Source organism: Alligator sinensis, unplaced genomic scaffold, assembly GCF_000455745.1.
Source record: "Alligator sinensis unplaced genomic scaffold, ASM45574v1 scaffold1112_1, whole genome shotgun sequence".
Lineage (NCBI taxonomy): Eukaryota > Metazoa > Chordata > Crocodylia > Alligatoridae > Alligator > Alligator sinensis.
The window spans coordinates 875,236-903,126 of NW_005842327.1; the positions used below are offsets into that span (position 1 = coordinate 875,236).

The window sequence follows — 27,891 nt, forward strand, 5'->3', positions numbered from 1 at the left end:
AGCACCACCTCCCTTGGAAGCCCATTCCAAATTTTGGCCACCTTTACCATGAAGAACTTTTTCCTGATATCTAGCTTAAATCTGCTCTTTGTCAGTTTGTGACCTTTGTTCCTTGTTACCCCAAGAGGTGCCCTGGTGATCCCTTGCTGCGTCCCCCTAATGAATATGTAGGCGGCCACAAGATCACCTCTCAGCCTCTCTTGTGGAGGCTGAAGAGGTCCAGGTCCCTCAGTCTCTCCTCATAGGGCTTGTCCTGTAAGCCCCTAACTCAGGGGTAGGCTTGCGGGGCCCCGAAAAAATTTAGAAAATGAATATTGATCTGTCCATGGTTCCTGTAAAAAATGACAGAAACCAGAGGAAATGAGACCCAGGGAAAGCCTGGCAGGCTCTCGCAACAACAGGGCCTGCCCAGTCCTGCCCCCACAGCTAGAAGCCCTAGCAGGGGCTTCTGGGCTGGGACTGTGCGACTGCATCACACTGGAAACTCAGGTAAGGGGGGGGCGGGGGAAGGACCCCAGGCAGGGAAGGAGCCTGGGAAAAGTGGCCCGGGGAAAAGTTGAGCCCAGGAAGAAGTGGCTGCTCCCATGCCCCATGTCCCGTGCTCCCTGCTGCAGCCACTTGCAGCTCACATGGGGCTGTCCTGAACAGGCACAGGCAGACCCATGCAGTCTGTGAGTGGTTGCAGTGCTGGGCACTGGCCACGGGGCTGGGGAGGGGCTGCTTTTCCCCCACACTCATCATCAGCTTGTAACCCACCCCTGCTGCCAGCCTGGTTCCTGGGCTGGCTCCGGGCTCACCCGTTGGGGCTGCACACGGTGGCAGCAGCTGCAGCCCCCACACTTGCTGTGCTGGGCAGTGTTTGCTGTTGCAGCTGCCCACCCAGAGCTTGTGTGCTGGGCAGCCCAGAGGCGGCAGTAGTAAACACTGCCCGGCACGGCAAGTAGTGGGGCCGCAGCTGCTGCCACCATGCACAGCCCCAACGGGTGAGCCCGGAGCCGGTGTGGGGCCCAGGCTGACAGCGAGGGCCAGTTACAAGCTGGTGCTGAGCGTGGGAAAAGCAGCCCCTTGCCCGCCCCATGCCCAGTGTCCCGTGCTGCAGCCACTCGCAGTCCATGTGGGGCTGCCTATGCCTACTAGGAACAGCCCCGGGTGGGCTGCGAACAGCTATAGTCAACACCAAGTCCAGCAAGGCATTCCCCATAGTGAGACCATATACCTCCTGTGCTAGGTGAAGGTCCTTCATGCAGGTTAAGAACCTATGTGAACAGTTGGATTTGGCTGACTGCCCCTCCCAGAAGATGTCAGGGTAGTTTAGGTCCCCCATGACAATCATGTCCCTAGACTGTATGGCCTCTGAGAGCTGCCTCATGAATTCCAAGTCTAGCTTTTCCTCTTGGTGTGGTGGTCTTTAGCAGACTCTCACCACCAAGTCCCTTTCCCCACGACCTCCATGTATCCTAACCCACAATGCCTCAACTTTCTCCTTCTCTGATCCCATGTCACAGGGAGCCCCATGCAATAGAGGTGGGCCAGGCTGGCCATGCTCCTTGCCACTATGGGCAGCTCCTGGAACTGGCTGGAGCCATATGCCACTGGGTGGCAGAGCCTGCACAAGCCACAAGCCCCCTGAAGGCCCTTGGCCTGCTGCTGCCACCGACAGTGGGGGCTGCATGCTATGGGGGGTGTGTGTGTGTGTGGGGGGGGGGGTCCACACACATTGCCCACCTGAGCTCCAAGCTCCTACCACCTCCTGGGTATGGGCTCCAGGCTCCACACTTCCACCAGCCTCACACTCTCTGTCCCCGCCCAGCTGCAGCTCTCCGCAGTCCACCCCTGCCACTTCCCTACCTGTTGCCTGGAGCGAGCACTGCAGCAGGGACAGAAGGAGCTGCTGGACACTGGGGAAGCTGAGCAGATCCCCCAGTGGCAGCAGCAGTGGGAGCACTGGCCCTGCCCTGAAGCTGTGCATGCTGCCTGGGCCAGGGCCTTCCACGCATGAAGGTGGGAGCAAGGTGTGTGGGCTTGGTGGAGTACAATTAATTGGCAGGTGCCTGCAGCCGGATGAGATTGCCTGGTAGGCCAGATCCAGTCTGAGGGCTGTATTTTGGCCACCCCGATCTAGTTCCATCCTCTCTGAAATCACCCTTTAGGCAGTTAAAAGTTGCTATTAAATTTCCCTCAGTCTTCTCTTCACCAGATATATTTAGCCCAGTTCCCTCAGCGTCTCTTGAGAAATCATTATGTGCCCCAGCCGCCTAACCATTTTTATTGCCCTCCACTGGACTCTTTCCAATTTGTCTACACCCTTTGTGTTGCCACATGATGGACTATGCCAAAAGCCTGGTTTTGGGGAAGCAGGAGGATGCCATTTCTGGGAGACTGCCCTATGGAAGCAGAATGCTTGGGGGAGAGGAAAGGAAGAGAGCAGGCCAGTCTCTGCTATGGCTCAAGGTAGCTCACAACCAGCTACCACTGATACTGATAACACTTTGTAGCAGCACAGGTGGAAAAGCCTATGGGAAAACCTGGGCAAATACTCAGGCAGTTGCTTGTGCTGAACTCTGTACTGCTGTGACTATATTGCTACAGGGAGCTGAGCTAGCAAGTGTAAAACTATCGTGGATACATCCACTTGAGCTGCAATCTTATGTCTAACAGAACATCTAAAATGCTATAGCAGATGCTGAGGTGCCACTTGAAAGGGAGAAGATAAGAAAGGATGAAAGGAAGGGTAGAACATTAGGGAATTAGCAAGGGAATCCTTCAGGAAGGAATAATGGAGAAGAGGATAGGAGATTCATTTTCCTCTTGAGAACGTTGAGTGAGATCAAAAGATACGATGAAATCTAATAAAGCAATAATAAGGCAAAATTTAACTATACACATAGAAACTGCTCATGTCAAGACAAGGTTTACAGAAGCCTTTTTTTGACATGTTAAAGCAATGCTTCTTGGAACAGCTCATTCTAGAGCTCATATTCAAACATGTACAGATTTATCATTTCCATTCTTTCCTTCAAAAATATTAAAGTTAAAACAGAAGTAGAATGTAATAAAGGTCATGTTAGAAGGAAACAGTTGGTGTAATCTAAAGGATGGGGTCTGAATGTGCCTGAATAATTATATGCATGTGTAATTATTACTTCTTACTTTTCTACCAATCCTTGCTTAAGCTTGAAGTCACATTCTACATATTTATTTTCTTTTCAGGGCACAAATGGCAGTCTAATCCAACAAATCAAAATAAGAAGTGAGAAATGCCGTATGGGATTCATACTTCATTTCTTGTAAGCAACTGAGGTCTAATTGCTATGGAGACCGTTTCAAGTGGGAATGAGAAAAGTTATAGGACGTTTTCAGAGATAAGTCCCTTTCTCTTGTTTGAAATCAGCTTTGATTACAAGTAAATTTGCAGGAGTCTTTGATTTCATTTTGTTTTAAAATTAAATGCATAGAACTGACTAAGGGAGGACAATGAAGAGTTAATACTACATGAAGCTTTTGGGGGTTGAAAGAGCACTGAAAAAGAAGGTGGCAGCAAAAGGGTATAGTAAGAGGCTGTGAGTATGACTTCACAAATGCTAATATTCTAACTGAGCATATGTATTGCTCTGTGTAGGTTTAGTACTTCCCCAGATGACAATAGTTTACTCTAATATATATATATATATATATATATAGTTTACTGTATATTTAGCATGCTCCACATGCTCTGGAGACTTGCAAAACTTCTTGGGGGAATAAAGAATCATAAAAAGCAACAGTGATATAAGGCAGACTTGCATAGTCCTGGCAGAGGATCAGAACCCCAGTTCCCCCATTTCCATACAAGTACTCTTATCATTAAGCCAGAGAGTCTTAGGGTGTGTGTAGATGAAACGAGAGGTGTGTGCGCACGACACTCTAAAGCAGGCTAAATGCCTTTGCACCACTTTAATGGTGTCAGTGTTTGCATGCCTTGGCCGTGTATTGCACATTAATTCCAGCTGCTGTAGGAAATTTGGCGGCGTAATGCACCTTAAATGACTTGGGGCGCAGCAAACTAAAACTCCTTCAAGGAGTTTGTTTGCTGCCCCTGCAATGAAGCACCAGGCTCCGTGCAGCTCCACGGCTCTGCAGGAAGCCCTGCAGGCAGCCTGGCAGCAGCAGCTCGGGAAAGCAGGCTCTGCCCAAGAAAAGTGGGGAGCCTGATCTCCCCCCCAGGGGGAGGGGAGGGCGCCACTGCCGCGGAGGGAAGCACTGCCCTCCCCATAGCCCAGGGATTGCTCTGCCAGCCAGCATCTCACCCTCCCCTCCCCGCTGGAGAGGCAGGTAAGTCAGCAGGGTGTGTGCACAACACAAGGGTTTAACCAGCCCTAAACTGAAGCAGCATTTTTTAAAACCCACTGCTTCAATTTAGGGCCCCCGTTTCACCTACACATGCCGTTACTTTGTCCATCTGGAAAACCTCTGACTGCTAGGCTCCTGTCACCTTGACCTAACATCCCTTTTTTTTTCTTGTGTGCAGCATCATATTTTTCCTTGGTCCTGTAGTCCAATTCCTGTCCTCTCAATTATTAAACATCTTTATTTTTTTAAATCTGTGTGGAAACTGATGCCTCCTTCTCCTCCTATATATGTATCCATACAATCATGTTCGAGTCAGAGGCCTGACTCAAGTTTTACAAATAGATTTTACAATTTACACCCACAGTAAAGCAGACTCACGTGAACCCAATGCATCAACAGCAGAGTGTCTGGAAACTCCAAATAAAAATCTGACAATCTGACTAGTGACATTTCCACTTAGGCACTTTGCTTTTTTAATCTTGCCTCCTAGTTCTGATTCCTTAGGTAAACTTTTCATGTGCAGTGCCACTCTTTCTACAGATTTCAAAATAATGTATCATTTACTCTTTTTCTACTCTTAACAACTTTCACTGTATACCTCTTGCCTGACTACCTCATGCATTTTTAAAACAGTGGTTTAAGAAAGTACAGCATGTGCTTTGATTCCTTTAATTTGGAGTCAAGATTTATCATCAGAGATCCAGTTGTGGGATATAGGATGAATTGTGAAGAAAACAAAAACAGGGGCTTAAGCTCCAATGCTGACTTTAGTAAAATGGTGAATAATAAAGAATAAGATTTTTTTGTTTTGTTTAATAGCCCGCATCACTAAGCTTGAGGTGAGGAATTGCTTGAAATCCCTTATTTTACACTGCAAATCTGGGGAAAAGAGGTGGGTTACCAAGAACTAAGTACATGCGATACCTGTCAGTGTGTTAATTCATTAAATTAATGTCTCCTGAAGTATTACAATGCCTCTACCTTGCAGTCTATGCAGTGTGAATAGATACCTCCTGTTCCCTGGTTCCAGAAGTGCTAATTTGCACAGTGGGGGGCCTACAAAATGGTGGCAAGGTAAGAGGCATTTGAAAGTAGTTTTTCAAAAAAGCCCTTTAAAAAATAATGAAATCATAGAGGAAATCAGAGAGGGCACAAAGGGAGGGAAGGGGGAGAAGAAAATGCAAAGATATTAGGATTTACAGCTTTTTCTCCCCCATTCTTAAAAACCTGTACATGAATTCAGTGCTCAAGAAATTGAGACAAACAGCATTGACTAGAGCTAAATAAAAGGTGCACAAATACTTTTTTCATTAATCTCTACTGATACACTCAGCTCAGACTAGATAAAATAGCAGAGGATGCCAGTCATACCAAATGTTCTGTTTAGCCATGAGTTAAAGAAGGAATCACCAGTGAAGGACAGAAATTATGCCAACAAAACAGAAATAAGAGAAGAAACAAAAGTATAGTAAAGAGAACAGATGGATGTCAAGAGAGGAGAAAAAAGGGAAATAGGTGCAAAAGTGGGAATGTAAAATGCCACAGTGTGATGTTTGGAGATACTATGCTATTGCAGGTCCTAAAACAATATAGGAGTGGCCATTCTGGATGAGGCCCATGAGTCATCAGATACTGTAGAACAGCATTTCCCAAACTTTTGGGGTTTATGTTCTGCTGCAGTAAAATTGGTCACTTGCACCCCCCACTTCAACCACAACATTTTATTCTTCATTTCTGCAAATGCAAAACTTTTACATGACTCACATGCACAGGGACAGTGGATCTGTTGACTAATACTTTGCCATCAGTCATACACCTCTCCACTCCCAGGAGACAGTACATACAAATATTCAGGAAGTTTAGGAGAGGTTAGACTGCTTTAGAAAAAGGCCACCTGATGTAACTTAGCTTGCCAAAATGCAGACCTTACACTCAGATCCTTAGTTAGGTTGATCTGTGTGCAAACTGTACAGAAGTTTAGGAAGGTTAGATCAGTCTAAAAATGGCAGACCAAAGTTAACTGTACCTTAGAGTTAGTCCAACTTAAGTCAGGTCTGGCAAGACTGATCTAATTGAACTTCTATACAGTTCACAGCGCAGCTCCAGAGCTGGAAAAGCCCAGCCCCAGGGCTATGCTATTCCTACCTGTCCCCTGGCACCAGGCAATTTTTAGTGTCCCCTAACCCCTCGCTCTACCCCCAGATGGGCAACACCCCTCCCTACACATGGACCAGTCAGCCCCTCCTGAGCCTGCCAAACCCCTCAACCTGCGAACCACTCTCAGTGCCAGTTTTACTGGTGTTCACCAGTGCCAGGAGCAAGAAAACAAGTCAGGGTGGGGGGAGGTATGGGATGGATTGGGGGTGGTGGTTGGTTTGCTAGGGGGGAGGTGGATGGGTTAAAAATAGCCCCTGGTCCCAGGGTAGGAAGAGTCCCCCCCATGCCCTTCCTGCAGGCTCTGTGACCCCCTGATCTCACCAAACCCTTCCAGACTCCACCAACCCCCATAATGCTTGCCCACCCCAATCCTGCAGACCCTGCTTTCCCCTTCAATCCTGCCAAACCCTCCCAGATCCTACCAACCCCTTCCACAGACCCTACTAGCCCCACTGTTCCCTCTAAGCCCCTCCATGAACCATACTTGCCCCTCCAGGCTCCCCAAGCCCTTTGCAGACCCCGTTTGCCCCTCTGATCCCCTCCAGCCCCCTCCCTCTGCTCGCCCCTCCCATCCCAATTTATCTTAGATCGGATGGCCATTTTTAACTTGATCTAATCCCCCCAAATAGTTGTACCTAACCTTATAGCATAATCTAGTGTTGAAAGTCTCTTTCTTCCTCCCTACCAGTAGTTTGTTTCTGAAGCATGAGACTTATTCTGTATAAATGTATTATTTCAGAAGAGGTGTAAAACTGGGGTCAGTATAATTGTAAGCCTTGAAAGATTAGTATCCGACATACTACATCCGAGGGTGTAGTAAATCACCCCAGAAACAGGATAAAAGAAAATTGGTTTATTAGTGAATTCCCCACAGTTTGTGGAGAACCCCAGCTGTTCTCACAGCTCACATTCTTCCTTTTGTCCTCCACCACCGTGCAACCTGCTCCCCTGAGTCAGCCAGCTCAACTCCAATCTCACTCTTTTTTCTCTCTCTCTCGCAGGTACCAGCGGATCCTTTGTCTGTGGGACCTTTTCTCGGCCGGAGGACCCGTTTGGTAAGTCTCTCTCTTTCTTACCTCCTTGCTTCACTGGTCGCTGTGGTTACCTTCACCTGGTCAGCCGGTCTTATCAGCAACCTGTTTCTGAGTTTGCCGCTCCTGGCATCGCCGCTGAATCTCCTCATGTCATGCACCAGGGGGCAAAGAAACTGTTCCCTGCCATGGACTTTAATAGCTCCTGGCTCCCAATCAGTCAACGTTCACCGTGGGTGCAATCCCTTTCCCAATTGTGTCTACTAAGTAATTATCCTTGCCCTGTCTCTGACCTGCCCCTCCCCCCACACCCTACTCGCAACTTTGTAACACTAAAGGAACAGGGCTGTCCTTGCCCTGTTACATAGTGTATTAAATAATTGTAATATTTGATCTATGAAGTAGCTACATTACAAAGGCATATGAAGGGGAAAAAAGTGATATTTATACTGGAATTTCAGACACAAGTTCAAATGGAAAATGGAATAAACTAGCTCGTACTTAGCGTGCCTTAAGGGTATCCACACATGGGATTTGGCTTGAATAACTCTTTTACCAGAGTATCTTCCCCATACAGAAAAGCCCTAAAGTGCAGACTTGGTTTATACCAGTGTACCAAAGGCTGAAATCCCAGCATGGGTAGTCTGTATTATGTACACAGGGTTTTGGGAAGCCATATAGTAATTCTTACAGAGCAATGGGGGTGTCTGGGGTGTCTAGGAAAAGTAGCACCTCCAGAGAAAGTGTATGTTGCGCTCACCTTAGTGACTCTTCCTCTGTTGGTCATCACCAGCACTCAGTTCTCACCTCTGTTTCCAAGTAGCTGTCTGCATGTGACAGCAGCCACATCCTGGCAAACCGCCTCAACGGGAGGGCCAAACCAGGTGAGGGTACCCAGTTGGCCTTCAGACCTCTGGGGAGACAGGGACATGCCTACCCCTGCATGCAAAGTCTGACTCCAGCTGACTGGGCAGATGAGACCCTCGTATAGTCCAATGGCGGTACAGCAATGCACTGTGGAACGCGCAGAGCAGGACAAGGCACAAAAGACGTCCTGGTCATCCACTGCATCTGGGTCAATCTCCAGCCATCTTGACACTGTTCTGCCACTGGTTACCAATTGGCTTGGATGTGAGAGTAAGGCCGATACTGCACAACTCTTCCTGACTTAAATAGAAATCCTGCACAACTCGCATCCAGCACTAGCCCTGTGGCAATGGGCCAGCAATGAAGTAACAGGTGTGGACACACTGGAAACTGTAGCCACAAACATGCACACAGGTGACTCAAGACATCAGGTCACTTTCTACTGGACAGCAGCAGCAGCAGAACTTGGCAGCCCCCTGAGTAACTGAGCAGTCCTATTCAGGATTGCACTGCTCACCTCCCTGAGTGAGGAAGGGGTTAGAAAAGGTGCCCCAAACATCGCCTGCTTCACCCCATGGCTGGCAGGGGTCCCACTACAGTGGCTGAAAAGGAAAGAAATCCATTCCCCTCAAGTGGAGCACATGGAACATATGTATGCTGACCGATGGAAACACCAACAGACCTGAAAGGAGAACTGCCCTCATCAGGAAAGAACTGGACAGATACAATATCCAGATCGCTGCCCTCAGCGAGATTTGCCTACCCAGTGAAGGGCAACTCTCAGAAGGAAAAGCTGACTACACTTTCTTTTGGAGTGGTCATGGCAGTGAAGCCAAATGGGCAGCAGGTGTCCGCTTTGCTATACAAAACAGCCTCGTCAAGAAGTTGACCTACCTAAGGAAGTAAATGACCGACTGATGGTGCTCAAGCTCCCTCTGCTTGACAAAAAGTGAGCCACTATCATCAGTGCATACACCTTTACCATGACCAACTCTGACGAAGTCAACAACCAGTTCTATGATGACCTCCACTCCATGATCATTGCTGTACTGAAGCCTCACCATCCCATTCTCCTGGGCAACTTCAATACCAGGATTGGCTCTGATTGCCAAGCATGGAATGGCATCATCGGGAAGCACGGGATTGGAAGCTACAATAGCAATGGTCTTCTCCTGCTCAGATTACATGCTGAACATAAGATTCTGGTTACCAACACTGTTCTGCCTCCCCAAATGGAAGACGACATTGTGGATGCACCCCCACTCCAAGCACTGGCATCTTATCAACTATGTCATCGTCCGAAGGAGGGATAGATGTGATGTCTATGTAACCAAAGCAACGTGTGGTGCTGAATGCTGGACTGATCATCAACTCATCATCTCCTCACTAAAGATCATGATTCAAACTAGATGGCATCCACAAGGACGAAGTGGATTGAAGCACCTCAGCACTACAGGGCTGATAAACGACAACACTAGGCTGTCTCTTGAGAACCATCTGAAAGATCAGCTTCACACTACACTGCTCCACTCTGAAGCCAACTGGAAGCAGCTCCACAAAGTTATATACTCTGCAGCCCTCAAAACCTTGAGACCAAGTGTTCACAGACACCAAGACTGGTTTGATGAAAATGACGAGGAGATACAACAGCTGCTGGAAGAGAAATAATGTCTCCACAGAATTTACCTCTATGATAAGTTTGCATCAACGCAACATGCCTACAGCTTGATATGGAAGACCATTCAGTGCAAGCTGTGAGGGATGCAGGACACATGGCTGAAGAACAAAGCAGATGAGATCCAGCACTACGTTGACTGAAAGGACACAAAAATGTTCTTTGATGCCTGAAAGGCTGTCTGTGGTCCACAGGTCCTTGGATCTTCCCCCCTGCTGTCTGCTGATGGGACCACACTGCTAACTGAAAAGGCCCAGATAGTCCAGAAATGGGTTGAACACTTCAGTGCCGTCCTCAATTGGACATCCTCCATCAACACAGATGCCATATGCAAGCTGCCTCAAACTACCATCAACACCTCATTTGAAGCTCCATCTACAAGCATGGAAGTCCAAAAGGCCATACAGCAAATGTCTAGTGGCAAAGCTCCTGGAGCTGATGTGTTTCCAGCTGAGGTCTACAAATCAGTTGAGCCTGTGCTGCCTACTGGAGCTGGCAGCTTAGCAGGCTCTGCTGGGGCTGCAAGAGGTTCATACCTGTTGCAAAGCTCCAGTGGGGTGGGGACCTTGGTGCAGCGGGCCTTGGGGCCCTTGACCACCTTGGTGCAACCCCTTGGCTGGACAGCATGGGAGGTCCCCGAGTCCTCCCTTGTCCTGGAAGGTGACCTTGCCCTACCTAGCCAAAGCCTTCAACATGGTGAAGGCCTCTGGGAAATAATGAAGTACAGATGCCCCGGAAAATTCATCAACATGGTTCAATAGTTCCATGACGGCATGATGGCACATGTCCTTGCGAATGGCAAATGCTCTGACCCTGTTATGGTCACAAATGGCATCAAGCAGGGCTGTGTGCTTGCACATACTCTCTTCAGCATGGTATTCTAGGTATTCTCTGCCATGCTGGTGGATGCCTTCCAAGACAATGACCTTGGTATGGGGATCAGGTACTATTTTGACAAAGACATCATCAACCTGAGGAGGCTCCAAGTGAGCTCTGAAGTCCAGACAGCCACGCTTTGCAACTTTCTCTTTGTTGACGACTGTTATGTGCAGGCTCACAGGCTGACATGCAATGGTCCATGGACCTACTCTCGTCAGCCTACTGAAACTGGGGCAGCTGAAATGGGCTAGCCACTTTTCAAGAATGCCTGAAGTTGCCTGCCAAAGAAAATCTTCTATGGTGAACTGTTAAATGGAGTACGCATTGATGGTGCATAAAGAAGTGGTACAAAGACACCCTAAAGAGTTTTGGCATTGAACTGGGGTTATGGGAGTAAATCGCTCACTACTGTCCATCCTGGAGGTCATCAATCCAGAATAGCACATTGATCTTTGAAGAGGAATGCACGGCAGAAGCAATGAAGAAACGTGTTGAAGAAATGTGCAATGAAGAAGCAATGAAGAAACAAGAAAATGAAAACCTCTCATACCCAGTTCTCATTGCTCTCCTGCAGCATACTGTTCAAGGCAAAGATCGGGCTTATAAACCACCTATGTACCCATGTAACATAGCCCCCAACCCCTTCTTTCTCTTTCTTTTCTCTGTCTCCTTTTTACTTTCTCTCTCCTTTCTCTTTTCTCCCTCCCCTTTTTATTTTCCACTTCTTTTCTCTGTTCTTCCCTCCCCCCTTCCCCCCCCCACTGAATGCGGTCGTCTTCGTCTGCAAAGGACAACAACACACAGAGCAATGGCTTCCACTAACTTCAACAGGACAGTCACATGGAAGAATTAGGCCCATTACTTTGGGATCCATCTGCATTAGAAACACTTTATAAGCTCACTGTCAATACCTGAGTCAAATGTACATCTTTATGTGCAGTTTCATGTATAAAGAAATAACAAATTCTAAATATACTACATAGTACATGGAAATAATTCAATTCTCTAGTGCCAGCAGTTGGATTTAAATAATTTCTCTTACATGTAGTCATTTTTCTTACTTTTAACTGTAGTCGCACTCTATCCAAGAAGAACCTCCAGCAATTTTCTCTGGTGTCAATCAGACCCAGACCTCTCACCTCATTCCTAATTCCTGCAATTATGCCATCTATATCTTCATCACTGAACAGATCTGGAACTTCCCCTGCATACAGACAAAATAAGAAGCATCAGGAGAGACCCCAAAAAGAGAGTCTGAGCAACTAACTAAAATGCATCACAGTTTTACTGTATAGCACAATGCAGGTCTGTTCCAAAAAGAGCGAGTTCTTAGGCATTATGATAATGTAAATGATACACAGCAACAACAAAAAAAATTAGCTAGTGCTACTCAAACATTTATTTTCTGCAGAGAGAATTTTCTTTTTGAGAGAGGAAAACCTACTTTGCATTTAGCATTTCTAATTTCTGAGGATCACTTGTTCTCAGCTTTTCCCCAGACTGTTGTACCATGTTACAAGACCTCCAGTGCTTCCTTCCCACCTAGCCAAAGAAAACAGTCAAAACACCTCCTGCACCTGTCTGTGTCACCCACATTCAGAGTCATCTAACGTTCAGAGCCCAATTCTCCTCCTTATGCAGTGATTTTCAAACTTGCCCAAGTCATGGAACCCTTTCATTTTACTGCTTCTGCCATGAAACCCTGAACCCTACCATGTGAGTTGAGGATGAGCTAGGTGGCCCATCCTGGCAATAGCAATGCACCACCTCCTGGCCCACTCCACCATTATCTCCCCACTCTCTCTGAGGATCCCTTGATGACCTATTGTGGAACCCTAGGGTTCCACAGAACACAGTTTTAAAACCACAGCATTACTGTAATCATGAATGAATCCACTTAAGTCAAAAGAATTAGGCCAGTGTAAAAGTGGCATTAAGTAGAGAGGAGAATCAGGTGCACAAATGAATTGCATGACCTTGTTATTAAGCTTTCTCAGGGGACTTTGCTTTTTAAGCACACTAGATACAAAACTCAAGTTAGCTGTGTTTATGTGGCTTTTCCCAAAAGACTCCCCCTACAAACACCTCAAAGACAAATAATCTCTCTTTAAAGTTCACTGAAACCACAGATCATTTGTCACTAGGGAAGAACTTTCAAGAAATGTGTTGGTCTAATCACCTGATGCCAACAAGTCATTAATCAGCACAAGAAAGTGTTCATCTGGAACCTGGGCATCTGTCAGCAAAAACACAGTGGGCATGTTCTTGGCTCCAGTCTTGATGTACAAATTGGCAAGATCTACCTATAAGAAAAAGAGGCAATCATTCATGTTTTGTTAAAATGTTGATACAGAAAAAAACCCATGAAATGCATGCAATTTGATGGCAATACATCGTTGACTCTACCTGCTTCTTTCAATTTATTTACATCTCTTTAACTTGCCAAATCACAGCTAAAGGCAAAAAATAGGTTACTTCCATTTTTTTAAACTGCTGACAAGAACTGCAATTGACAAAACCACGTACTGAAGATGAAAGCAAGCTGCTTATCAAAAAAGAACTCCCTTGCAATATAGTAAAACTGATATTTTAACTCCTCTGTCAAGTAACTCCCTTTCAGGAACATGTTCATAATATCTAGGCATCACACTGGAAAGACAAGTTCATCTTTTTGGTTTGTTTTCTTATTCCTTATGTTGTATGGGCCACCCTAAATGAACTCATTAAGAGAGGAAAGTATTATTAGTATTTATTATTTGTATTGTTGCTCCCCAGTTATGGACTGGGGCATCACTATGCTAAACAGTGTACTAACACAGTGACTAGCACCAGTGAATAAATAATTTAAAAAGAAGCCATTGACTACATGTACATTTTTACTCCATTTACGATACAGAGAATGGCCAATGCGAATTTATATGAAGTCTGCAACCTAGTCCAGTAAGAGGAACTGAAAAAGGTTAGTGGATTCCTTCCTCCCTTGTTGTCCTTAAACTGGGAAGAGGATCTGCTTCTATAGCTTCATTTTCATTTGAAGCCACTGTCTTTTGAATCAAACGGGGCAGAGGGTTGGACCTGATGATCTGTTTAAGTCACTTTTGACCCTGAGCACCATGAAACTATGAAACTTCAAACTAACTGTAGAACTTGGGGGTAACACAAGGAGATGATGAAAGCTTCAGGACACAAAGCTATCGTACATTCCCACAATACAAAACTGAAGAACACAAAAATATAAAAGGCTCTATCGCCAGAACTACCCCTAACTAGAATATTTTACTAAGATTGTTATGTGGCAGAAACTCTATGAGGGCCAAGTTTTGCTTTTGCAAAGTCAATGTCTCTGCCCCCCTTATCTTCCACATGGTTGCAAATTAGTGTTTTTCACAGAGAGGAAAAGTAGAGTTGAAATGTAAGCATATTATTTACTATAAGCAAAAATCTGCTGCATCTATTATTTATTGTATGTGCTGAAGGTGTAATGCATTACATATGTATCTCCTGCTAACAACTGATATTCAATGTAGTATATTCTTTGGTAGCTTGAATAAGCTGGCAGAAATTGCATCTTGGGTCATCATGCATCAAGTGAGGTTCATACACAGACCCTTATTTGGCTTTTTGACAGCTAGGTTTGGCACCTCTGCTTCCTGCCTGGAAAGTATATGGGGGAGAAGTTCCACACAGCTCTTCCACAACTGATGTGCATAGGAATCAATTCACTGAGGTCCTGTGCACTGTGGACCTGGTCCAGCACATCACATAAGCACTTGCTTAACTTTGAACATATGAGCAGTCTCCAGTGACAGGGCATAGGCACATGAATACGTTAGAATTAGATAAACTAAAGTGTGAACTTAGAATGTGCTAGTTGCTTTGTGATGGTAACTGTCTGTACACAACCCTAGCCCTACTGTAATGGCAAGGGAAAATCAAGTAAGTTTTCTTGTATTTACTGGTGTGTAAGAGCATGCAGATAGGCAATTATTGCAAAGTAGCTGCCATGCTAAGCTCACACCCCTGCTTACCTTGCAGCAATTTGTTTCCTTACATGCTGTTCAGACCTAATTTTGCCTTGTGAGCCTCATAGTAATAGTTTTATCTAATTAATTAATCAGCTTAAAACTGACAATTAAAACTGATAATGCAAGGGATAAATTTTTTACTATAATTTCACACAAATCTATGCATCTTACAAAACTGGTATCAGAGGTGGGGGGGAAGGGAGATTGACAAGCATTTTAAGGGAAATTACCTAATACTGAATATATAAATATATATATTTCAGATGATGTAAATTATACCGCCCCATCTGCACTCTTGTTAAGCCTATGTAATAACTAGAGTGCCTTCCTGAAGTCATGCTTTTCCAAAAGAGTTAAATAATATCTGTTAGTTTACCTTCAGGTCCTGGATCCCATAGCCTTTCTTCAGAGTGATCTGGAACACCTCAAGGGAACAGATGTATGCTGCCAGCCTAGACAAGCTCTGTTTTCCACTACCACCCACTCCAATCAGAAGTGCATAACCCCGAGTTGCTTCTAAGATACGGCTGATACGGCACCTGATGATGAAAAAAGGAATTATATAATGTAGAATGCAAGCACTGTATTAACCCAATTTCTCTAACTTTTCTGGATTGCTCTGAATTTGAATTTTTTACAATGTTAAAGTTGTCCTGACATCTCAAGATGTGCTACCCTCATCTCATCTTCATGCTGGCAATTTTCCAAAATTAGAACATACAGATTAATACTCCTTGTCAAAGTATCTTAAGCTACTGACAAATATTAAAAAGAAGGTGCAATGGGATCTGATGTGCAATCGCAACAACTGTGCTTCCTGTCTGCCACACATGCATGATAGGAGGTGATGCAAGTATGGGATTGAACATCAGAACCCATCACACCATATTGCCAGTGCTGATGCACCAGCTGTCTTCACTCCTGTGGCTGGGAACTCTCAGCTGTAGGGGTGCACCATGACCTCCCACAGCTGGGACCTGTCTGATCAGAGCTCCCAGCCATGGGGGTACATTATGCACTCTTGTGGCTGGGACCTCCATCAGTGACTGGGGATCCCAGCCAGAGGAGCTCATTGTCCTCCCGCACTTGGGAGCTCTGATTAGCTGAGTGGTGCTCCCAGCGTCTGGAGCACATAGGAGTGTGCTCTGAACTCGGGAGCACTGGCCATATGTTTAATTAAAGGCATGTTAGGAACCAGCTAAAAAGTTATTACACATATTTTGTGTAATAATTCTGTCTCTAATTCCTGGTTTTATCACACCATTAATTGAATGAACATGTGGCCAGATTATTACTTAAGATGTAATTAACCAGTTAATTGTGAAGTGTAACATGTGTCAGGGGCCATGGAGCACATCTACACTTGGGCAGCTCCATGCAGGCTGTGCCCATCATCATACTCCAAACCCAGAAATGCAGGCTGCTCCTGTAGATTCATCCATAATAGCTGCTCTGAAGTGCAGCACAAGTAGGACCTGGTCTCAAGAAGAGCCACAGAAGGATGTCCCAGAGCGGCCTCACTGGCATTTTTACAGATGTGGAACATATCACAGTGTGATCAGGTGGGCAGGGGGTGTTCAGCTGCGCCCCAATTGCAGCATATTATCACTGCAGTGTAGGCATACAACTCCTCAGATGCTGCAACATTCCTCTACCTGATTTTACAGGATGTACAAGTTCTATGATAACCTGTTGTTAAACATGACTTGAAAGGTTCGATCAATACTAAGTTATAATCAGTGGAAAGACTCCCATTAACTTTAATGGGCATTGATCACATTCTAAGAGCACATCAGCACTTCGTATAAGGGAGCATTTGTACACGTTTGTGCCACGGTGCCCGGCACTGCGGCACATACATTTGTATAAACAGCAAAGCGCACATCAGTGCTGAGAAAATAGCAGTGGCATGCTTTTGAACTAAAACACATTGAAGGTGTTTTAGTTTAAAAACACACCGCTGCCATTTTCTGCGCGCTGACATGCATTTTGCTGCTTATACAACTGCACGTGATGGAACATGAAAATGTGTGTGTATAAATGCCCAGGAGGCCTACACTAAAATGACCCAGAGTTTAACTAAACTTTGATGTAGAATCTGTTCCTGGAGACCTTCTGAACTCCAAGCTTTAATTTATACCTTCAAAAAAGAAAATGTTTGCCACAAAAGAAAGAGCTCAAGTGGTCACTAAACAGTGTAAATTGATGATTTCAGAAAACAAACCAAATTGTCAACTGAAGCTGGAGCAGTTCCCATTTATGTCCAAAGGGAATCTGGATAAGGGCAGCTATGACTTAGCCTCACAATGATGCAGTTGAAAGTATTTTGCTACTTTTATGCTAAAAACTCAGTTCCCTTAAGAGTTAAGATAAAAATGGACAGCCAAAAATAGTCTAGGCAAATCTACTAACACAGGGAGAAAAAAATAACATAAAAATATTTTTTAATTGTTTTAAAGACTGTCTGTCAAATTTCAAACTTGTAATCATTCTGACTGGATTTTTTTCCCCACATGTCTCCTCTTCCTGCATGACAAGGATGACATTCAATTCCTGAAAGAATCCAATTTAATTAATAACCTAATCACCTGCATGGATTTTCTTGTGGGTTCCCAGAAAAATCATTCTGTGCTCGGTGAGTAAACACTGTAAATGTGGGTTGGCAGTGCTCTATTTCTCATGCCTCACAGAGAAATTCCTGCTCAATGTGTAAAAGGGGGACTCAGCCTTAACTACATACTTGCAACCCACACCTCCTTTATGGTAACAGTGAAGCATGTTGAGTATAAGCACAACTGCAGAATGCAGGTGCTTCCGAGTAGCAAAAACAAATTTCTTATTAAATAATTCCTTGATGTCATCATTTCATCCAACCCTGACTATATGGCTTGTGCATAAATAGGTTCATTCCCTATGGGACTTCATAATTCTACTTACACATGCTGCATAGCATCCTCAAATAAAACTAGATTCATAGAAGCATACATCTCATTGTAGCTTTCAAGGGTCTCTGTAAGCATCTTCCTCAGAACTTCCCATTTCTTGACAGGCATGTACAGAGGGTCTGCAATCCCATTTGCAAAATGGCAATAAATGAGAGGGAGCTGGAGTAGCACATGATCTTCTATACCCTAACAAATTGAGGGAGAGGAAAAGGGGGGAGAAAAAAAAAGCAAAGTTGTTAAAGGCAAAGGGAATATTCTACATTTAATGACCAGTTCAACAGTGCAGAAAGATGCAGGGTTTCATGGAAGGGTTCAGGGGAAAAAATAAATTTAAAATGTTCAGGGTTTTTTTTTTTGTCAAATTGAAAATTTCCATAGTCTTGCTAAAAAATAAAATAAAATAAAAAAAACAAAACCATGACTTTTTTCATGAAATGTGCAATTTCTACAGATGGATGCCAGCTGATAGTCCCAGTGCCTTGCCTGATGGAGAATAAGTATATTTTGGAGTAAAAGATGTTCTGGCAGATAAATAGAAGGTCATTAACACAGCTTTTATTAGTTAATTCACACTTTGATACTGGTGTCAAGAGACCGCTAATTTTACAAAATCCTTACAGCAGCCAGTATGAAATTCCAGATTATGTTCCATGGCATTCTTAGTACCATTTCTGCATTCAGTTGATAGCACTAGCAGTATATTAATTGTACATACTATAGTAAGCAAAGGGAGATAAAGTTGTAATAAAGGCCCCTGCCAGACATGCTGATAAAGGCATGGTGGGAACTGATGCGTGATTCACTTGCGCATGGGAAGAGGTATATCTCTGGGATTGAGCAGACACCATCATGCCTTTTTGCCAGTGAAGGCAATAAGGCTCATTCTGCATAGCAAGTAACAAACTCCTGCAGCTGGGAATCCCACCAGTGTATCTGGGCTCCCAGCTGTAGTGGTACATCATGAGCTCCCCTGGCTGGGAGTCCCATCTGGTGATCCAGGTTCCAAGCTGCACGGGCTCAGCATGGGGGTGCATCTGGCCACACATTCAATTCATGGCATGATAGGAACCAGCCACTTTTTTGTGGAATAACTTCATGGCCTATTCCTAGCTTTAGGATGTCATAAACTGCTTTAATGGATGCCTGGGCTACATGTTAATCATGTCTTCAGTTGTATAACATGTGGTAGGGGTCAAAGTTTCATGAAAGTGTAGTTAAAGAAATTATTAAGGGAATAAAGGTAGAGAACCATATTTTACTCTAGTGTACATCCCTTGGAACGTTACTGTAAATCAGATAAGAGTTTACTCCAGATGGTTTCATGTGAAACCTTTATCTGTATTTATTTGTAAACTTGGTTCATCTAATCATTGTTTATTTTCTGTTACAGTGCCCTTATTTTTACTACTTTTGCTCCTCAAATGTCAAAATCATATACTGTTATAGTAATCTGATGCATGATTACATTCTGTAATCACGAAATGAATTAAGAAAAACATTTTTATTGAATTAAGTAGCTGCATGTGCATTATTAATCAACTGAAACTATTCTGGGAAAGGAAAACTAATGCCAATCCTCCCCGACTTTAAGTACATGGAGATTTATGACTGTAACAAGGTCATTGCCTCCATTTTAAGGGAAGATTTAAATGTTTGCTTTAAGTTGCTAACAACATTGCGGCAGATACTTGAAAATTCTCACAGCTAATCAAACATTGAAATGAGAACTATCATCAAGAAGGAAAATTACCACCTTTGCAAATTATAACCTCAAACTGAAAATAGCTTGCCTACTTTGAATCTGAATAAGCTGGTATACCTCCTTTCTATCAAGCTAGTACTTTCTTTCCCTCAGCAGAAAAGATGCTAACAGATACGATTAGCATCTTCTCAGATAAGGTTAGCATTTTATCAGATGCTAACAGATAAGATTAAAGGGGATGTACTAAATCAGCATATTTACTTCGGGCAACTTCTTGGGCTATATTATGGATCTTTTTGTCTTTTCTACGAAGCTTAACATATCACTGAAAAGCTTCTAATTTATTAACATTGCAGAAAATATTTCCAGGAGATATCCATACCTCAAAATACTTGTGTGCAGTGTCCATGAGCCTTTTATGAAAAGAGCTGCAATCTTTTGTTTCTACCAGTTTATCTCCATAAACACGTGAAGATTCATGAAGCCAAAGACGTATGAGATCATTTGGCTGCTTTAAACATTCAGGTGTAGCAAATAAAATTCCCTGAAAGCAATAACAACGCCACTTTGTCAAATATTTTGCTATTCAGTAGCAAGTTAAATGAGTCTTTAGAAGGCCAGTAAGACTTGCTCTTTTCTTCCTAAACACAAGTCCCCTTATTTCTCTATACTTGTGTTGTCTTTCTCATACTTCACTTTCTTTTAATTTTTTCCTCATATATTGATGCAACTAATTGATTGGGAAACTTGTAAAACTGTATGTGGGTTTCTAAATTCTCCTACCTGTATCAGAGTTGCTCAGATTAGCAAATAACTGAGGCAATCAAATGTCTGAAAAAATTATATTAAAAATACTGATGTCTTCTATACTGTATATCACAAATACTAGACCTCAGTCTAGCCTCAGTCTAGCAGCTGAAACTTGCTAGTCTGAGTTGCAGTGAAGAGAAAACAGAAAAAATCTATTTCCTGTGCAGATCTGAAGTCTGAGGTTTACAGAAAGCTGGATTAATGAGGTTTTCCTCAAAATGTTCAGCATTACTCACCCCTTTCCTACTTTTCATTTAACTTTTCTAAACTCCATCCTCGAGCCCCTTAAATGAAAATGATTCTACCATCAAATGCTCTACATGAATTGTTTCAGGAAGCAGAAAAAATATTTAAGTTTGCCATGCTGAAATATTTTTCCTCATGAACCCAGGCAGACGTCAGAGTTTTTTTCTGGTCTCTCCCCCACTTCTGCTATCATTTCAGTAGATAAACCCTACCCTGTGCTTTTGCAAAATACAGGAAGTCCACCTGTATTCGGTAAAAATAACTGCCTCTCAGAATTGTATTTCCTGAAGAAAAATCACCTGTTAAGAGAAAAGACTGAAAAAGTGTGTATATTATGTCAGACTGGAAAGCACAGACAAAGGGAAAAGATATTCAGTTCAAAATTGATCTGCACCCACTTCGTATGTTAACAAGTTTCAGTAGCCAGCTGCTGTTCCAGACTGGGTACGTGGGCACACCTGGCTACTGCAGAATACTCTCCCTCCCAGCCAAGGAGGCTGGTACAACAACACTACACGGACAAGAGATACTCATATTTATGTAGCACATGGCAATGCTCTGCACCTGCTCAGTGTCTCAGCATAGTGCTGCTTTGTACTGCAGAGAGTTGTACCACAGTTTTGCTCCACCTACCCTTCATAGGGTGAGTCTACATGTGCCCCTACGGCACTGGTGTTACTAAATGATGGTGCAGTACTTCCAAAAGGCAGGGCACGGTTATTTTTAGCTGCACATAGCAACACATTATACTGAGGGAGTGCACTGCTATGGTGACATAGCGGCAGCATCAGTTTTTGCCCACAGATGCTACATCGCTGTATCGTGTTGCTACAGCGATGTAATTTCACATGCAGATGTGCCCATTGACTCATTTCCTCCAAAAAAGCTTGTCTTCTGCTCCCCCACTCCCAAATACATGGCATTAGCATGATATCTGTGCACCATTACTCTGCTTGTGCTACATCCCTTTCTCTTTCTTAATGTCTTGACTATTTCATTTTAAACTCTACAAGAAAGGGACTGTCTGTACAGAATACTGTTTGTGTACTATCTAGCATAAATGGGCCCTGTTCTTGGTTGGTCCATAGATTTACTGTAATAAGCTTAATTATGCCAGAATGAAAGCCAGTTTTTGATACAGACCTGGAAGACGTTAGAAAGGTCTCTCAGGTTAAAGATGTAATGGAATTTAATAGCAGTTGGTAGAAAATTCTGAACCATTGTCTGATGAAGCCATATTGCTGCCCTTATGATGGCTGGGGCATTCTTCAACACTGATGGATTAAAGGTATGCTGCTGGAAGTGGAAACCAAGGACTTTGCTGTAGATGGTGTTCAGGGCATCAGCAGATGGGAAGTTGAGGGCAAACACTGTGAAATGTCTCTGGAAATGAAAAAGACAATTGTAAATGGTTTGATTATGAGTCTAAGAGAACATAAGAATCAATAATCAAGGGATGAGTATGTATGCAGCAAGGTTAGGGGGCAGACTGGTCTGTGCCACAGAAATTGGTTCTATGCCACAGCTTTAGCATTGGTGCAGGCTAATAGTTGCCAGCCAGGGTGGTCTAGCTGCGACTAATTATGTCCCAACCACTAGGGAAGAATAGCAGTATGCTTCAACTGCAGTCCCTTCCTACTCTCCATGCCAGGGACTTCAGGAGACTGCAACTGATGTAAATGTGAAAGAAATGTCCCATACCAGGGAAAATCTGGTTGCTTTCTGCTTCCTTTGTGTTACTGGAGCAGCAGGCTCAGGACTTGGTTACAGCTTCGATATAATACCCAATCTCAAGTATAAAGCTCCTGTTACTTACTGTAAGTTCTGGATGAGAAGGAAGTAGCAGCACATTATTTTATCTTGGCTCACCCAATGTCTGAATAGATCAGGAGCCTTAGTGGGGCTTTTCTGGTGCTTTTATCTAATAGCTGATTGACTCAGCTTTAGATAAAAGTGTCAAAAGGCCCCACTCAAGCGCCCAGTATATGCAGACGTGATAGAAATAGTTTGAAGTAACATGCTGCTGCTTCTGGTAAAGCACATTTTTTTAACGTGTGCAAGCAGTCTATGTCCTTAAGTCTGCTGCGATGGGAAGCTAACTAAATTATCATAGCTAATGCATTAAATAACAAATACAGGGTTACTATAATACAGCACTCAAAATCATACCTGAAGTCGAGGGTTGATAGTGAAACTGCCAGCAGTTGGATTCATACAAGCAACATATTGGCAATTATGTAATTCTTTGACAGTTAACTTCTGCCTATCGTACCTAAGGTACAGAAAATATATCTTGAATGTACAATAATAATAAATAATTAACTTAATTCATGACAAAGCATCGCAAATATGCACACCTAACAGATAGTTGGAAAAAGCACTGCTTTTGGCAGGAAATTCTTGCCTTTTTACTTTTTGCTCCAAATCTGAATGAAAGTTGGACTTTAGCAAAATATAGAAATTTTGACAAATTTCAATTTGGAACCATTAAGACAGCCTTATTAAAATGTTTTGATAATGTTGGAACATTAGAACATAGTGCAGTACAATAGCCAAAATGAAACAGAAAAGTAGAATGAAATGCTCCATTTTGATTTAAAGTTTTTTTTAAAACCTATCCACTGGAAATCCTGTCAAAATCAGCACACTGTGTTCCAATAAAATGTTCTGATTACTACAGAACAGCTTTTTTTGACAGAAAAAGCTTAACAAGCTCTAGCATAGCTCTTTACAATATAGACCATTCCAGCTGCTGACTACCTTGTACAAACACAATATAGTTAAGGAGAACAAATGAGTGTGGGAATGCAGAGGCATAGTAGACATAGCTAAGTTAAATTAGCAGCTTTTGTCAATGAGAGAGAGCACCAAAGATAGGTTTGGCACACAGGAAAGGAAAGTTGTTCCGAGTATAGGGGCAGCATGTAAACAGGCATCAAAGCATATTTGAAAGACTGAAACCTACAGAAATAAGGTGTGATTTGGAACTATAACTTGGTGAACGTAAGTCATGGGCACCACTATAATGGATCAGGTATGAGAAATATGATTCAGGGAACCTGGTTACACCTTCTGGCACTCCGCAAATGACTCTTTTTATACCTGGAATGAACTCCCCCCTCCCCAAAATGCCCATAATATTTTGGTTGCCTAGATTCAGAAATGTAGGGTCTTGTTTTTTTAAATGAAAAGTCAATGCGAGATACAGATTGTTCAACACTTCTTCAAACTCAAACCCTACCTAGCTGAAGTAAGGCACTCAAAAAACAGAAACACCCAAAGTCAGAGACTGATTTTGAAAATGTGGTCACAAATCTCTCTGCATCTTACTAGCTAAGTATATGATCATTTTCTGTATTATAAGCAGCACAATATTTATATTAAAATAAAACAATACAAAACTATTATAAAATGACAAAAAACCATGCACACAATGAATGGTGGTCATATTACCATGATAAATTGCATCTATATCACAGTATTGTATATTCTCTCTCTCTCTCTCAAAAGTCTCATTCTGTAAGGGCTAACACACATACCTAACTTTAAGTACAAGTAGTCACACTGAAGTTCATAGTATTACTCCAGCGCTTAAAAATAAGCATGGAGATTAAGTGCATTAATCAGGACTCAGTTAACTATGTTCTGGTTTACAATTAATTTATCAAATTTAAATGTCCAAACTTTTAAACTAAACTACCTGAATAGTTTTAGATGTTGTGGAGATTTGGGATACTCATTTTAAAAAAAGAAGAAAAAACCAAGACAGGTTATAGCCAGAGGAATGGTAAAAGAGACAGGAACTGAGTTATGTTAGCTTTGCATCACTTTGATTGGAGCTGGAGGTTTCCACCGAATTATAGAGATGCCTCATATTGAAGCAGTCACTTCCTTTCTTCTCTTTTTGTCTTGTGCCCTAACAATATTCAGTGGACATCTGGTATCATTCTTTTAGGAGGAAGCATGAGCAACTAAAAAGTGATGTATATTTTTTAGATTAAACTTATGTCTTTTCCTAGCTCCAGCAATGATGATGTCTTTGCATGGAAAAGACAGACAAAGAAGGGTACTAGCTTCTTCTGTGCTATACAGCTCAGTTGAACAAACCATTAACCTCTATTTAAACTATGAAAAATGGAATACGTGGTGAAAGAAAGGAGTTGAGCAGGCACATTAACTTCCAGTGCTGTCAAAGCATGTGTGGTCATGTGTGCACATGAGTATGTAAGTGTCCCTACCTCGGCAGTGGGTTTTTAGATGGATGTTTGTTCATTTGTTTGCTCTCTTACCACCAAGTCAGATACAAGAGTATTTCCATGATGTGATAAAATACAGTTAATGTATTTTACCCTATCACATGAAGAAAGTAGAAGGCAAAACTAAGCCTTTCCTAATGGGACTCAGGAAAGAGTTTCTAAAGGCACAGAGTGAGACGACATAGGCTATTTCTTTATTTTGGACTTTTAACATACTCCCAGTAGACAAAATGAATTTATTTTGGCAATGACTATTTTTTGTGCTATTTCATATAGCACCTAGCACACTGGGGAGTGGAGGGGTGGGTCTACAACTGAAATCTTGGGCACCCCATAATACAAAGAGATAAGTATTATTCAAGGGTTGAACGTATGTTTCATATTTCCATAGAACTCAACACAGAATTTATTAAAACAACTTCAATGAGTACTATAGCTAATAGAGAAGTAGGACTGAGTGTAGAGGTCACAAGAATTCAAGTTAGCCTTCTACTGAAAAAGCTAAAAATAATCTGTATTATTTATGGTAATAGTGCTATGGAACTTATATCCACAATATATTATAAATGGAAAGAACTTATTAGGATTGTATTAAAGCAACAGTCTATGAACAACAAGAATACAATCTATAGTTACTTTAACAAGAAAATATATTTTTTAAATCTTACATTTCAGGGCAAAATTCAATCCTAAATTTCCTAGGGTTAAGAAGAGACTCTCTCCTATTTCCTGCATTTCCCAAGCCTGGTACTATAGAGCAGAAACATGTTTTGATATTTAATAGATATAAAATTAAAAAGAGTTTATTATTTTAAATTTGTGCTAGTTCTTTTTTATACATATATTTTGGCATGGAATAATAGTTATTAATATTAGCCCATAATTATCACATGATGATTTAGCATAAAAAACAATAAAAGCTTACCAATGGCCATAATCTATATGCTGTCGAATCAGTGTGTGGGGTTGAACTGTTCCATACATGTCCACTTCTGGCATGTTCATATCATCAATAAAATAAACCAACTTTTTGTTCCCTGCAGGTCCATAGTTACGGCCAGCTTTTTTTTCCAGGGATTTTTCAAGAATCTCTAAAACGTTATGTAGTATATGACACAATTACCATACTCAAACTGCAAAGAGACTAAATGAACCAAAAATACAAAATTAAGTCTTTCACGGGTAGATTTTTAAAGATATTTTACAGGCTTTTCAAGAGCCAATCATTTCAGACCTGACGCACTTATGTACATATCACCTTATGTCTATCTACACTTTCAGGCACCTAAATACAGTAGAACATCAAACTACTACACCCTAATTAGGACTGACCTCTGTGTGGTTATCAACGCATATGGCTAATCTATTACCAGATGATTCAAGCTCTTATGTCTGCACGCTTTTGTAGTATAGCCATTGTATGTCACAGGAGCTTAAAGAGGTAAGCATTACATAGTAACAAACAATGAAGTCTCCTGAGCGGCAGATCCTCTTCCCTTATTTAAAATGGCTAAAAGTTAACCTCTGCCCTTGGCCAGAGACTGAATTTGAAAGTCTTGTGCTAACACATAATGGAATTTAGAAAGATATTTTTTTCCAAATTCTCACAAAAAGCAAGAGATTTCCTGATAAAAAAGGAGCAATAATTCCTTAAACAGCTGTTAAAGAAAGAAGCACTGTAGAAACAGCCTGCAGCAATGTGAGGTTGATTGAAGTGTAACTGCTCAGTGTTCTACTGTACTTGTAAGATGTGATCCTTAGATTTCAATCATAAGAAACGATGCGCTAGGACAGACTTCTTCACCTGTGTTTAGGGAACTGAGTTACAGAAGTGTCAAAGGTGTGACTGGGATGTAGGTGATTAGGGCTTGGGCCAATAAGGTTACAGTCCAGAGGACCGAGCAGAAGCAGACACGGTCAGGAAACAAGGGTCCCAACAGGTCAGGAGATCAGGAGGGTAAGGTGGCTGAGGTCTTTAAGGGACTGAAATGTAGATAGTCACCTTCAGTAAAACCACAAACCAGGGGGTCAGGAACTGGAGGCAGGGAACTGGATTGGAGTCACTAGCCAGAAGGTCTGGAGCAGGCAGCTGTAGCTGTAGAGGAATAGAATGGGAGTGACTGCCAAACTAAGCAGGAACTGTTTGTCAAATGTTAGGGGTCTGGATTGAAGTCTGTCAGCAAGGTCAGGAGTCAGCAAGGCAGTCTGGAAACAAAGGGGTCCAAGTTGGAGTCTGGAACAAGGAAGCAACAGGTTAAAACCAGAAGCAAGGAAGCAACAAGCAGGACCCAGTGAACAGAAACTTAATAACCAACAAACAGGATCCAGGGAACTAAGAACAAATAGGCAGGAACCAGGAACTGGGAAACTAGGAATCAACAGGTAAGAAACTAGGAAAAAGGAGTCAGAAACCCAAGATTAGACAATGAGGTATTTGTCCTGTGTAGCCTCCTAGGCTAAGTACACACGGTAAAAAGCCCAAGGCTGAATCGATTCAGCCTTTGTAGGTTAGTCTAAACTGCGGAGACTAAACTGAGAAACAACTGAACACACATTTAGTTCTGATTCAGGAAATACAGCCACATGCCTACAGTAGCTCAGGCCAGAAGCCATGGGGTGCTAGAGCATGCCTGTAACCAGCATTGATGGTAGGTTTGCTTCCTCTTGCTGCTGCCCCTGAGGTCTCTGGAATTTGCAGTCCAGAATCACAGCAGCAGGACTCTCCAGGGTTGCTCAACTTTTCCTCTTCCTATTTCCAGGTGCCTCTGGGATTTGTAGGCCACAGTCACAGCCAATAGTAAGTTTCAGTAAGTTTAGCAGTAGGGGGAAGGTGGGTTTTACCCCCCTCCTTGGCCCCCCCACCAACCCTTCTCTGCTGGAGCAGATAGTACAGCCTAGAACCGGGCTGGGAAGCATGCTGGGATGCTGCAGGACTTTGATTTAACTTAAACAAGGAAGGGGTATGGGAC

The 27,891-nt window shown here is 42.9% G+C and overlaps 1 protein-coding gene across 1 annotated transcript in view; it reads right to left on the reverse strand.

Annotated features, from left to right (window-relative positions):
• DNAH11 (dynein axonemal heavy chain 11) overlaps nucleotides 1-27,891 on the reverse strand; it is a 279,731-nt gene that overhangs the window by 104,451 nt on the left and 147,389 nt on the right. Inside the window, exons 47-54 of the mRNA XM_006028586.3 lie at nucleotides 25,848-26,013; nucleotides 22,836-22,938; nucleotides 21,810-22,049; nucleotides 19,993-20,154; nucleotides 17,901-18,094; nucleotides 15,340-15,502; nucleotides 13,118-13,241; nucleotides 12,000-12,142 (exon numbers count right to left, since the gene is read on the reverse strand). Coding sequence (XP_006028648.1) covers nucleotides 12,000-12,142; nucleotides 13,118-13,241; nucleotides 15,340-15,502; nucleotides 17,901-18,094; nucleotides 19,993-20,154; nucleotides 21,810-22,049; nucleotides 22,836-22,938; nucleotides 25,848-26,013 — 1,295 coding nt within the window. The remainder of the gene's footprint in view (nucleotides 1-11,999; nucleotides 12,143-13,117; nucleotides 13,242-15,339; nucleotides 15,503-17,900; nucleotides 18,095-19,992; nucleotides 20,155-21,809; nucleotides 22,050-22,835; nucleotides 22,939-25,847; nucleotides 26,014-27,891) is intronic.